Genomic DNA, 14,420 nt, shown 5'->3' with positions numbered 1-14,420 from the left:
GAATAAATTCAGCCTCATAAGAATATAAAACAGGTCAGCTAACAAAGGAACACATTTTGTGCCCAAGGGAATTCCACAGACTGTTGGAAGTCCTGATCACCAAAGATTACGAAGATATTGTCAATGAGTAACTCTAGCATATTTTTAATTTCAACTTCAGAGTACTTGTGCGTGAAATCAGAGACGTGTTTTAGCATTTTGTTTGTTGTCGAGAGATGCCGCCCTCCTTTTGCAGAATTTCTTTCATTTGATTTACTCATCAGTGAGTAAGCATTTATTATCCTTTGTAAAGGGCTTGCATATGTTTCTGAGCATTACATATTCATATGTGAATGCAAGGTGAAGATAACGAACAGTGATCAATCTCATAACTCCTACAAGCAATACAAATTAGATAGTTGGGCAAATGTGTGTCTAAAAATACACTGGGAAATACCCCTTATCGTGTTGTGTATATGTGTACGCATTTCTATTCTGTGCGATTCAATTCATAACTAGTCAGATGTACATTTATTATTCAATTGTCTATTGATTTAAAACAATATGGAATTACTCGGAATAATTACATTTATTGTTAGCACATATTCTCATTGGCATGTGCCTGATCATTTAATTTCAAATATGTCTCTGAAAGATCATCATCACCATGTATAATTTTATTCCGACGTATAAAGAAAGTGTAGAGTCGTCAATATCATAACTACTACAAGGAATACAAAATTAAGAATTGGGCAAACAAGGACCCCTGGAAATACCAGAGGTGGGATCAGGTGCCTGGGAGAAGTTAGCACCCCCTGTCGATCGGTCACATCCGCCGTGAGTCATATATCTCGATCAGATAAACAGATTAATCATTAGTCAAGTACAGTGTATCAAGAAAGGCCTAATACTTGGTATGAAACACGTCAGACAATATTGGGCTCAATGAGACACTGTATTCGTAAACTAGATCGTTATAACGACCATATACTTTCCGAAATGCTAACTGAACGAGACTGTTTGTCAGTAGCCTGCGTCGATCAAAAAACTTATCATAACCAGAACAAGCTATTGCATATCTGCGATTCCTAAACTGCATAAAAACCCTTACAAAGATACATTGCTGGATCTAATAAATGCTCTACCAAGCCCCTGTCTTTGCTCCCCACGAAAATATTAATAACTGTGAAGGAGAAACTTCAAACGTACTGTGCCACTACATATACCAGAAGTGCTATAATCAAATGTGGATTCTAAAGAAATCCCAAAGAACTTTAAGTAAACTTGAAATCGCAAAGCCTTTTCTCAAATCAACAGCATAAAACGTATGACTTTTCAACACTTTCCTCAAGATGAATTAAAGACTAGATTATTTTTTTTACATCAAAGACAGTTGGTTCTTCAACAAAAATGGAAAACGGAAAAATTCACTGACAAACAAGTTAATGGTGCAGGGGTTTCAACAGTCTCGTTTAAAGTAACCATTTCGCATATGCTATGGTCGTTGTAACGATTTAGTTTGCCACTACAACCTATCATTGGGTCAAATGCTATCTGACGTGTTTCATACCAATTGTTAGACCGTTCTTGGCACATTGAATTTGACTACGGATGACTCCGTTTACTTGATCAAGATATAGGGATCACGGCGGGTGTGACCGGTTGACAGGGGATGCTTACACCTCCTAGGTACCTGATCCCACCCCTGGTTTGTCCATGGGTCCGTGTTTGTCCAACTCTATTTTGTATTGCTTATAGGAGTTGTGAAATTGACCACTGTTCGTTATTTTCACCTTTCATATAGTGATCAGTCATCCAACAAATACTTTATAAAACAACACTCAGATTCCACGCTCTGAAGTTGAAATTAAAAATACACTAGAGTACCTCATTGACAGTATCTTCGTAGTATTTAGTGATCAGGTCTTCCAACAGTCTGTTGGAATTCCCATGGGCAGGAAGTCGTCCACTTCTGTTTATACTTAGATATTTTATTGGAAATGGATGTTAGCGTCAAGCTTACAACTCAACTCAGCTTCTCCATCATCAACTTCCCAAACTTATGTACCAATATTCCATTATCACCTGCATAATATTATGGTGTTTATATCTGGCAACGGATTCGATACGGAAGTGCTTGGTCTGCGTATGATCAGTTTTCAAATCGAGGCAGGCTACTGACAATTAAGTTGATGTTGCAAGAGTTTCAACAGTCTCGTTTAAAGTTAAAATTTCGCAAATTATATGGTCGTTATGATAATGCTCTTTGATAATGTAGTCGGTCGATACAACCTATCATTGGGTGAAATGCTGTCTGACGTGTTTCATACCGATTATTAGGCCGTTCTTGGCACACTAATTTTGACTATGGAAAACTCTATTTACTTGACCAAGATACAGGGCTGACAGTGAGTTAGACCAGTCGACAGTGGATACTTATTCCTCCAAGGCACCTGATCCAACCTCTGGTGTATTCAGGGGTCCGTGTTTGCCCAACTCTCTATTTTCTATTGTTTATAGGAGTTATGAGATTGATCACTGTTCGTTATCTTTATCTTTCATGCAGTTGATAATGGAATATTGCTATTTAAATATGGATATGTGACGATGGAGAAGCCAGGAATTGTAAGTGTTTGGTTAACATAATTATCTAAGTAGGAGACACACATGGGAAGACTATGTGGTGTCTTTTCTATCGAGTTCATTGAGATATATCAAATCGACAAGTGAATGAAAATGATTAAGCAATTTCTCTCCCATGTCATTACCTGGAAGAAGAAGACTTATGTAGCCTCCACCTGCTTAAATCTTATGTTTTAGTTGTAAGAATATTGATTTTAAAAATTTCTTTACAAACTGTAGGTATTACATTCTGTGACATAAGGACTTCGAAAAAGGATGCTTGATCCACCAATCGACAGATGAGTAGGACAACATGTATAGAATGAAAGGTGAATATACAATAAATCTGGTGGATTCGCAAAAATATTTTTTCTGAAAGGTAATGTTTCCCATGTTCTTTCATATGTTTTACATAAATTCGCAAAAATAAGAAACACAAAAATAAGTATATAGGCTTTTTACTCAAATTCGCAAAAATAAATCGAAGCAAAAATATCCAGATTTACGGTAACGAACAGTGATCAAATGCTTTGCTGACTGTAGAATTTGAATAAATATGAAGTCCATTTTAGCATTATATTTATTGCAACTTACAGACAAACTAGAAAAAACAACAACAACAAAACACTTGTCTAAGGAAAGATTTACAGGTTATTTTGTCCAATATCTACACTGTATTTCAAATAACAAAGTAGTGCAGTATAATGCGCACACAGATTGATACATTTTCTGGACAGCCCATTTGGCATGATCCAGGTGCAGTGATAAACACTGAATATATTTGTATCTCTGGTTTTAAATTTGAAATATTTTTTTTTTTAGAATAAAAGATTTCTAGCATTACATTTTGTAGCCAAAGTTTTGATAGTTATCAAGATATTAAAATTCTAATTTCACAAAGGGTTAAATACTTTGTTGAACTTGGTCCCTTAATTTCAGTTTTCACAAATCGACCACGTGCGTTGTTCGGGCATACAATGTGGACCACTTCAGCGTTCACACCAGGACCCTTGTACTGACCACAGTCCACCGGGAAGTCGGTATTTGTTTCACCCAAGCTAACAAAAACATCGTGTAGTCGGTTACCTAAAAATGCATCAGAAAAAGTTCACCCTTCATTATTGACTAAAATTAGGTATACGTCATACAAGACAGATTATTAATGAAGTCTGATTAAAAACTTTTCATCGTTTATTTAAAAATCGTTACCTTGGATAGCTCTGATTGATACATATAAGCTGAACAATCACAAGGGTTTTTAAGAATTTCAACACGTCAGACGTAAAGTCGGAAAGGTTTGCGACAATGCCGAGTATCAAGTTTCCATAGCAGAAAGGAAAAATAGAATCAACGTTGAAAAGGAATAATGTGATTGCAAGTATTTATCAATATACATAAAAGTATATCATTGAGGGAGTCAGCAAGATTCTAATCTCCTGAGAGCTTGCCAATTTTTCGTTTTCTAGGGAAACTAAGATATCGCTGACATCCTCGGCAATACACTTCAGCCGTTGTGCTACCGATACAAACATTAGAATCAAAGTAAAATTTGAAATCAATACAAATCTGCCTGTCTTAATCTGGTTTGTATTCATTGATATTCCACGTCTATGGTGGCCATTTAACTGGTGATGTGATTCCATTTTTTAATGAATATCCATAATGAAAGGTGGAGATAACGAACAGAGATCAAGCTCATTATTCCTATAAGCAATACAAAATAATTCCATTCGAAGCATATCAAATAAATTTATATGAAGTTATGAGATTGATCACTGTTCGTTATCTTCACCTTGCATATGATAAAAACAGGTACGAATGGATTGAGTGGGTGTGTAAAAATTCATCAAGCCGTGCTGGGAAATAAGTCAGTTCACGTTGATTTTCATGGAATTAGCAAACTATAATGACAAAGCTTGTAACAACATTGTCTTTGTTTGTAAGGCTCATTATTACAACTGTATTTTAAACACACTTGGCATTAATTCCACTTTTGGTAATCGAACTTACCAAGCCCTATCAAAAGATGAAATTCTTCAAAACCATACTTCAGTTTTAGACACATTTAATATCCCAGTCAATGGGTCGAATGAATATGAGTTACCGTACCATACAGATTGATCACTATTCGTTATTTTCACCTTTCATAGTGAAATTCACTAAATGAAAGGTGAAGATAACGAACAGTGACCAATCTCATAACTCCTATAAGCAATACAAAATTGATAGTTGGGCAAATACGGACTCCTGAACACACCAGAGGTAGGATAAGGTGCCTAGGAGGAGTAAGCATTCCCTGTCAACCGGTCACACCCGCCCTAGATCCTGATCAAGTAAACAGTTATCCGTAGTCAAAAGCAGTGTGCTAAGAATGCATATTGATATGTAACTCTAACGATCTATTTTTTACCCTATATCATGTAGAAGTCAGAGAATAACTAGAGTATAAGCGATGAATAACAAGTGATAAGCTAAGCTAAAGTCATTAAAGTCTAGATATCAAACACAATGATTTATGTACCATCATTAAGTTCCTGGTTTTACAATTCTCTTTAACAAAATAATTATGGTATGAGAAGCGTTTTACCCTGGTCATCAATTCTGTTGAATAGGGTGACGTATTTCGGGTTGTAGATGGCCCCCAAATCAACTAAAATCCATGGATTGAATTCTCCCTGTGTATGAGAGCACTGCGACCCCCATCCATCGAGGACAACTTTGGCGTCCACAGCGTATTTACGGTCATGGTAGGGTGGGTTGTGTTCCGTACTCATCCATACGGTCTTTTTGATGGCAACATTCTGGGTTTTAATCTCTGAAATATTTCAGATCATGCCTCTTTTAAAATTGTTTAAAGCACAGACAAAATATACATGTAAATTAATAATCCTTTAACAAGCAGTTTTTGAACCCATGGTCTACTGAATCAAACCTAGAGACACATCCAAAGGACTACATATATTCTACATGCGTGAGGATATCCATTCAATGAATGCTAAACATACCCTTTCAAACAGTGTAGCTTATAATATAACCATGCTTAGGTCAAACAAAAGTGCTGATTACTCAAATCCAAATAATTGAAAACTATTGACCTGTGAGTCACATGATCCTATACGTTCCAGTGAGTATCTGAATTCATGACCCGAGGAACCAATAGTAACATATGATCAGAGCGTTACACTGCTTTTCGTTGTACACTTGCTTTTGATGACGACGTTGTCCACACGTTGTCATTTTCTACCGGGTCATTGAGAAAGGAAGCGAGATACAGATTTATATTGAAATTAAAAATAATATGCAATGTTAGCGCTTTCATTACATGTAGTATATTCAGACGTTTTGCAAACCAAAACATAACAATTGCAACGCGTATTGACGTATGTGATGCAATGACGTCATAATAATGTAGAGATAAATTCCCGCGTAAATTATGTCGGTAGGCAATAAAATACACATATGTTCATAGAGTAACAATTGATATGAAATATTATTAAACTGTTAAAACGCATTGTTCATAGTGAGATCATAGTAAAACAATGCTGGAAAACAGGAAACGAGCCTAATGATGCACCAATGCTATCAAGTCAAACTGGATTATTGAGTTTACGTTTGAACAATGCAATGGGTGTTTTTTGTAATTTTCAAAGAAAAAGTTTTTAAATGGAAATATATTAAATTGCTTTGTCCGCAAACATCTAACTATTCACTCATTGGAAATTGCTTTTATTATGGGGTCTTGATATCATGTTATTGGACACGCGACCAAACCGGAAGGTACATTCATTTACCATTCTTAAGATATAGGGATCACGGCGGCTATGACCGGCCAACAGGGGATCCTTAATCCTCCTAAACACATAATCTCACCTCTGGTGTGTGTGTTGCGATGAGTGTTTGCTGTACTCTTAAATTTTGAACATTTGATAGGAAATGTCGGATCCGCCACTGTTCGTTACCTTTACTTTCTCTTTATCAGGATAATAGAATTCATGATATGCTAACATCAAACGAGACTTTTGATACACCTGTAACATTAACTTTTTTGTGAATAGCAAGTCTCGACTTACAATATTGATCACATTGAGAACATTGCTCAATTCTTAACTCGGTATGCCTTGTGGGGATTGTGAGATTGACCATTATTCGTTATCGTCACCTTTTCATGAATTTTCCACATTCATGTCTCATTCTAGCAGACTGGTCGAAGTTTAGGATGTATTCTCTCGTTATCATTTTATCAAAATAGACAGCACGTGAATTACAAGATCTATATTTCTTTGGTAGTGTTGGATATATAGGTTGTGGAAGCATGTTACTTTGTCCTATATAAACTTGTAACTTTCAGCGCTTTAATCGGATTTGGGGCATCATGATTACAGGGTAATGTGCTTCCGGTCAAATCAGTGGGTCAGTGATATATTCCGTTTTCCTTACACTTGTAGGTATCAAAGAAAGGTAAATAAGACTAAGACATTGTCATTATCTTGTTTGTAATGAACTGCCCATGCGTTTTGTTGGTTTTTTTCAATGTTATTTGTACCTGATGACTTTTCTACAAATACCATCTTAACGATGATGCCATGAAACTTTATTTTACAACACCATGCCAACAATTTCATGACCATCTAAAACTAGTAACATATTATTGATTTCATTAAGTATTCATAGCATATTTTGAAGTACTTTTGCATGTAATTTATCCGTTTATAATAATGAAACAATTGAGAAATATATTCCACACTTCTTAGAATGTGAATATTGTCTCCTGAAATTACCCCCAAAAAATGCTGAATTTGACAATTGTTATTTCATTTTTTTATAATTGTGTTTACAAGAAGTTGTGGTATTCGAAATTCACTTAACTCCAATGTAAGTACGTTTTTTGCATCGGGTCAAATGTTGTCTGACGTGTTTCATACAGATTGTTAGGTTGTTCTTGGCACACTGATTTTGACTTCGGATGACTCCGTTTACCTGATCAAGATATAGGGCTCACGGCGGATGTGACCGGTTGACAGGAGATACTCACTCCCCCTAGGCACCTGATCTTACCTCTGGAGTGTCCAGGTGTCCGTGTTTGCCCAACTCTCTATTTTACATTGCTTATAGGAGTTATGAGATTGATCAATGTTTGTTATCTTCGCCTTTCATTCAATAAATATCTAATATGAAAAGCATAAAATCCCAGGGGAAAGTACTAGTAGCAAATTTTCAGTAATGCAGGAAAAGAAATGTAGCCCTAAGCAAACTGTATTGTTTGTAGTACATAGACTATAAAAACTTGATTGTACGAACTCAAAAGTAGATAAGAAATTTATAACATTCCTTGTATGATATGAAACATCAGTTTCTTTCTTAACTGACGAGGTCATAAGATATCAATGTAAAGGCTTTTATAGCCTCTTTAAATTGTTTTGGATGACACAACTCCTATTTTCAGATAGGGGTTTTCAAAATTTCATACCAAATTTAGATCTGAATAAAGTTACTACATGTGGAATAGAATACATAAAAAGAATCGCTGAAAAACAAATACTGGGTAGATGTATTTGATTCTTGGATTGAGCTACAGCATAAACAAAGTCCATTTGCAGTAACAGCAGATACTCCACTGTTTTACAATTCTAATGGTCTTGTGGGTTGGAAAGCATTTCTTAATAAATCCATGTTTCACATTAATATCAAATACCTTAATGACCTTATTGATAAAAAATTAACTAAATTACCAAGCCCGTTGATTATGTCGAGTATATATACTCTTCTACGATGCAAAAAATCAAGACAATTTTATACTCTTCTCAATCAAAACTGCACAGAACCTACTGGTAAAAGAAAGTGGAATGAAATATTTGAATTAAATGACACAGAATGGAAAATAATTTTCAGTTTATCGTATAAAGTTACTAGTAATTGTAAACTGCAAAGGTTTCAATATGAAAGGTGAAGATAAAATTCTAAACAAAATTTTAACTTCAAACTCGTACTTATTCAATATCAAAATTAGAGATAATAAGAATAAATTATTATACATCTTGCCAGACAGAAGAAGAAACAATTTAACATTTGTTTTGAAAATGTGATAGTGTTCAACATTTCTTAAGAGAATTTGAAAGTTGTTTGGAATATAAAACCAATCTTCAAATATCAATAACAAAAATTTTTATTTTTGGATGAAAAAAAATTATATAGAATAACCCTGTTCTTTGGCTGAAATATTATATCTACATTATGAGATATAATGGAAGTGCTGCGATATCATTAATGAATACATTTTATGAAACTCAGAAACATATTGCATATTAAAATGGTGAAATAGATGTTTGACACCTGCTGGAACCGCTGGAAGAAATTATTTTATTGAGGTTTTTTTTCCGCTATACATGTACATTTAATGAATGCGGGTGGTTTCGTCCCTATTACCTATTCGCACCTGGTGGATTCGCACCTTTACCTATACGCCCCAAGTGGATTCGTCCTAAGTGGTTTCGCCCCCATTGAGTATCTAGCAACAGTGGTCGGAACAATTGATCAGTGCATACTCTCCTTTAACGATAAGCAATTCAATTGAAATTATTGAAAACTATACAGTATATTAATTTACCGACGGCCAATCTATGTCCATTTTTATCATTATACCAAGAATTTTTCCATGGCAAGTTGCATACGTTCATTGTGGAAAATCAGTAAGTAAAATTTATCATATGAAACAGAATTATGTAGATAAAATTGGTGTGTCTATTATATGATTTTATTAATCTTAGATATATTTATATAAATCACAAAAATTAAGAATTTAATTTTTTGAAAAATTAGCAATCATAAAAAAATATAATTGATATACATTTCATAACAATCATACTTTCAAGAGGCATTTACTGCCGGTAAGATTGAATGAAATTACAGACCACAGTTTAGATTTTTTGAAAAAGATAAAGTAAACAGGAATATTTTTTACGCTTCATCGATGTCAGACATCGGTAACTACACCAATTCTAACGCTCACCTACACGCTGTTGTACCTATAATTAGATTCTACGCAGGTAAATCGGGGTGAAACCACTCGATTAGTACATCGGGGCGAAACCACTTGACTATAAGTCAATCCTCTACCTTATGTTACCTGCATTGAAATGGGGACGAAACCACTTGGTGCGAATCCACTAGGTGCGAATAAGTAATCGGGACGAAATCACCCGTTACCCATTTAATATATCAGATAATCTCTCTCTCTCGATCGATCGATCGATCGAATCATCGGCTCCCAGTAGAGACAGGCAGGTGGGAAAATATTCCTTTGAATCAAAGATTTTGTACACTTTGTAACTCAGGTCAAATTGCAGACGAGTTTCATTTTATTTTAGAATGCAAATCAATGTGTGCCATAAGAAAACAATTTTTACATTCAAGGTATTGTACAAATCCAAATGTGGTTAAATTTTCTGAAATAATGTCAACTACAAGTGCTAAAAAATTGAGAAACCTATGTTTTTTCATAACAAAAATATGCGATTTAGTCTGTCCTCCATAATTCATACATACCTGTATAGTCTATTTTTTTTCCATCGCTTCCTTTTCTTTTTTTTTCTCCTTATGTGAACATGATTATGTTTGTGTTTCTCTTCCCTGTATCTCTTTTCCCATTGGAATGTATCACATGTACTTGACCTCATGTACCACTTATTATTGGTTTGAGTGAATAAAGAATCTCTCTCTCTCTCTCTCTCTCTCTCTCTCTCTCTGAATAATAAATCTCTATGAATGATAAATAAAATATTAATGTGAAAATGAATTGCCCTTAATTTTCTATATTAAGTTTTTGACAATGCCCAAAAGTATAAGATCATTTTAGAAAATCCATGCATTCACTTTCACCAAATGATTGCCGTTCCCTGAATTCTAGGTACATATTGTGTAGGACATGACTTGTACAATCCCCATAACAACGCATGAAATATTGCTAATGATGTACTGAAATAAAGGAAATATTTACTCCACAAAATGTATCATTAATTTTGTATTTATTCAAACGTTCCCTACAGAGCAAGCACTGATGTAGGGTAGGGAATATCGCACTTCTGTACATCACTGAATTAACTCATGAGTAGCCATGCATTCAGAATACGCAGAAGTAGAAATAAAGAAACATTTTCAAAGACTTAATGAATTTAAGAAATCATGTGTGCATGGTTATGAAGATTATGGAGTCAATGACCCTGGGACTATGTACTGAGCGTTCAAGAAGTGGTAGCCAAAGAGTGGTTAGATATTGATTAACGTCCCTCTCGAAAAAATTTCACGCATATGGGGACGTCACCATTGCCGGTAAAGGGCTGCAAAATTTAGGTTTCTGCTCGGCGCTTACGGCATTTGAGCAGGTAGGGATTTTTATCGGGCCACACTTGCTGTGACACGGGGCCTCAGTTTTTGAGGTCACAGCTAAAGGACCGATCTAAATAGTCACCTCTAACGATAAGCAAGGGGCACTGAAGACCTATTCTAACCGGACCCTCACGACCAGTCAAAGAGTAAAAATACAGTGCATGAATATATGGAAAGGATGTATTTATCAAATTCACATTATCAATGTTTTACCTTTAATATCTTTAAAAATTGTAATGATAGGTCTGTAGTAGTAAACAATAAGCGTTTGAATACAAAACAAATATTATACCGTACATCAGACCTGGGGTCAGTTACTTTAAAATGTAATACATTAAATTACAAATACATTGGAATTTCACCATTACAATTACCATTACTTTCATTCAAGTAAGGTGAAGATAACGAACAGTGATCAATCTCATAACTCCTATAAGTAATTAATTAAATTACTATTACTTTGCTAAAGTAATGAATTATATTACACATTACAATGGGGGGGGGGGGGGGATACAAAGAAAATTTATGAACACAATTTATTTGAAGTTAACTTTTTAAATCAGATTGTGAATAAGTATATTTGTTATTTTACGCATTATAGTTGCATTTTATCATCATCAGATTTAATATATCATGTTTTAAAAATTAGTAATCACTTTCATTGAAAAGAAAACTTAGATTGTTTCATGAAATAAGAAATGATATGTAATTCAAATGCAATTGAAAAGTAATGGTCATCACTGGCATTTTTATGAAAGTAATACATTACATTACAATTAATTGTAATTCAAAAATCGGTGCATTACACATTATTCCCCATTATTTTAAAAACATGTAACGATTACAATGCATTACAGTTACACATTACCATTACCACAGGTGTGCTGTACATATGATAAATATAGAACGTCTTTTTAAATGAGTCAGAATAAACACATAAATTAATATGTTTCATGAAGCGCTTGTTGTATGCCGGATTGAAGTGTTACAGTTAAAAAATGAATTCATTAAAGAATACTTATTCAGAGCTGAACATATAGGGATAAAATGAGTCTGATACGGTTTCAGCGTTTTGTAGTTTGATAGCCGTTTCTGGCCATGGAACTTTGCTGAATGAAAGGTGAAGATAACGAACAGTGATCAATATCATAACTCAGCACCATTGATTGCATTTTTGTTTGTTAAATTGTCCGCTTTATAAATTTTAATAACAATAAATAATAATAATGATAATAACTCATATAACTCAATTTACCTGATCAGGATATAGGGCTCACGGAGGGTGTGACCGGTCGTCAGGGGATGCTTACCCCTCCTAGGCACCTGCTCCCACCTTTGGTGTGTCCAGAGGTCCGTGTTTGCCCAACTATCTATTTTGTATTGCTTATAGGAGTTATGAGATTGATCACTGTTCGCTATCTTCACCTTTCATGAGCAATACAAAATAAATAGTTAGGCAAACACGAAACCTCGGACACACCAGCGGTGGGATCAGGTGCCTAGGATGCAGCATGAATGTTTTATGAAATGCTATGTGTCCAAACAACGATATGTTAAGTACAAAATCACCGTGATCACCATAAAAAACTACGATATATTGCTTTACATGAGTTAATATGAAAATAGTTGTTTAACGTTTCTATTGTAAAAATAATGTTTTAGAATGCAAACGAACAAAAATAATTCAAACCATAGTATCGCCATGGCTCCCCATCACTTCCATCAAAAGAAAGGTGGATTCTTCCCTCTGTCTGACATAAGAATTCCCGAATATTGAAGAAAAAGGAAACACATTGGGCCTTCGCGGCACATTGTGAAGCACAGACAGACAGACTGGCAACAGGGACTGTCACTGCTGTAACCTGTCTTCGGTAATTCAGATCTGTTTTCCATTGGTAGATGACGTATGATTTCACGAGTATTAAACAACACATTAAAACAAAATATTTTGATAAATTTCTGTGACTCATGGTGACTTTTTGAAGTTGTAGACTCTCTGGAAACCGCCAGCTTTCTTAGTGTCCTGGAAACGTTCCATTGCTTATATTTTTCCTTCCTCTCTGTAAATATATTTACATTAATCGTCAATGTGAATGAATAATAGATGAATTTAACAATGATTATAACGTATACGAGTGAAAAGGCCTATCAGGGTGGTTTATTGTTTCTCTTCCATTTAATCCAGAAATGTTTATTCATATGGAGACGTCAGCAGTAGTTGTAGGTGAAATTACACTCATTTTTTGGCGTTTTTACGGCCATAGCAGTGAGGATTCTCTAACACTTTCAACGCCTGCAGCGATATGATACCTCCGTGATTAAGGTCATATCCGAATCACCTGTGATTTTCACCTCTACATGAAAGGCGAAGATAACGAACAGAGATCAATCTCATAACTCCTATAAGCAATACAAAATAGATAGATGGGCAAACACGGACCCCTGGACACACCAGGGGTGGGATCAGGTGCCGAAGAGGAGTAAGCATCCCCTGTCGACCGGTCACACCCGCCGTCATATATCAAGCGCTGGCGAATGAGCAATCAATACATTACCTATGTTAACCTTACATTGTACATTTGAGGGCGGCCATGACATGTGCAGGGGCTTATCTTCAAGGCCTCCCCGGTTAGGAAGCCAACGCTATATTACAGACATACCGCGACCAGTAAAAAAAAAAAATGCGAATTCATAGATTCATTCCCAACTGTGTGTGAGTCATCTTCTATAATACTAACCCTGGGGGTGCAAAACATTGATTAAACGTTGAATTTTTTTAAAATGATGTTTTGTCTTTGATAAACCAAGATTCAATATTGACTCAACATTACCGTTTAAGCAATGAAAATTTAATGATGAGTTGATGATTAATGTATTTTACAACGTTAATTCAATATTGAATCCACGCCGAGCGGAAGGTCTCAAACGTGTATGAATTTACAGGTCAGTCATCATATTTATAATCAATGATTTAAGACTAATAGAATCCTTCATTAGTACGAGTGTGGGATAGGGAAATTCCACCGAGGGGACAAGATTCGCAGTCTAGGACGAGGCTTTGCCGAGTCCTAGACAGCGAATCTTGTTCCAGAGGTGGAATTTCCCTATCCCACACGAGTAAATAATGAAGGATTATTTTTCTCATATTTTACCTACAGTTTAGTGTATAAATTTAGGAGCTTTGAGAAAATTCTAAATTATCAAAATCCTCATTTGAACTTCGATGCAAAAACTAATTAGATAGGCAGAAAGAGCATACCCGAAAATGGTTTACACTGTAAGTGTAAACTAAAAAACCCAAGGTTGTCTGCCAGAAAGCTATATAAATTAAAATTCAAAGATAACGATGCAAAATATTTTTACTTCACCGTGTAACGTAAATCTTCACCGTGTAACGTAAATCATAGAAAATATATGACGTCACAATCAAATGGCGT

At 35.1% G+C, this 14,420-nt stretch overlaps 1 protein-coding gene across 1 annotated transcript; it reads right to left on the bottom strand.

Annotated features, from left to right (window-relative positions):
- Nucleotides 1-3,104: 3,104 nt before the first annotated feature.
- Nucleotides 3,105-13,160, bottom strand: LOC125670852 (fucolectin-like). Its single transcript, XM_048906258.2, has 3 exons — nucleotides 12,674-13,160; nucleotides 5,189-5,416; nucleotides 3,105-3,687 (listed from the first exon to the last, which is right to left on the bottom strand). Exons 1-3 carry the CDS (start codon nucleotides 12,951-12,953, stop codon nucleotides 3,473-3,475), a joined length of 723 nt encoding a protein of 240 aa, XP_048762215.2. The 5' UTR covers nucleotides 12,954-13,160; the 3' UTR covers nucleotides 3,105-3,472.
- Between the last annotated feature and the right edge of the window lie 1,260 nt (nucleotides 13,161-14,420).

Source organism: Ostrea edulis, chromosome 4 (genome assembly GCF_947568905.1).
Source record: "Ostrea edulis chromosome 4, xbOstEdul1.1, whole genome shotgun sequence".
Lineage (NCBI taxonomy): Eukaryota > Metazoa > Mollusca > Bivalvia > Ostreida > Ostreidae > Ostrea > Ostrea edulis.
This window is presented reverse-complemented; position numbering and strand designations above follow the sequence as displayed.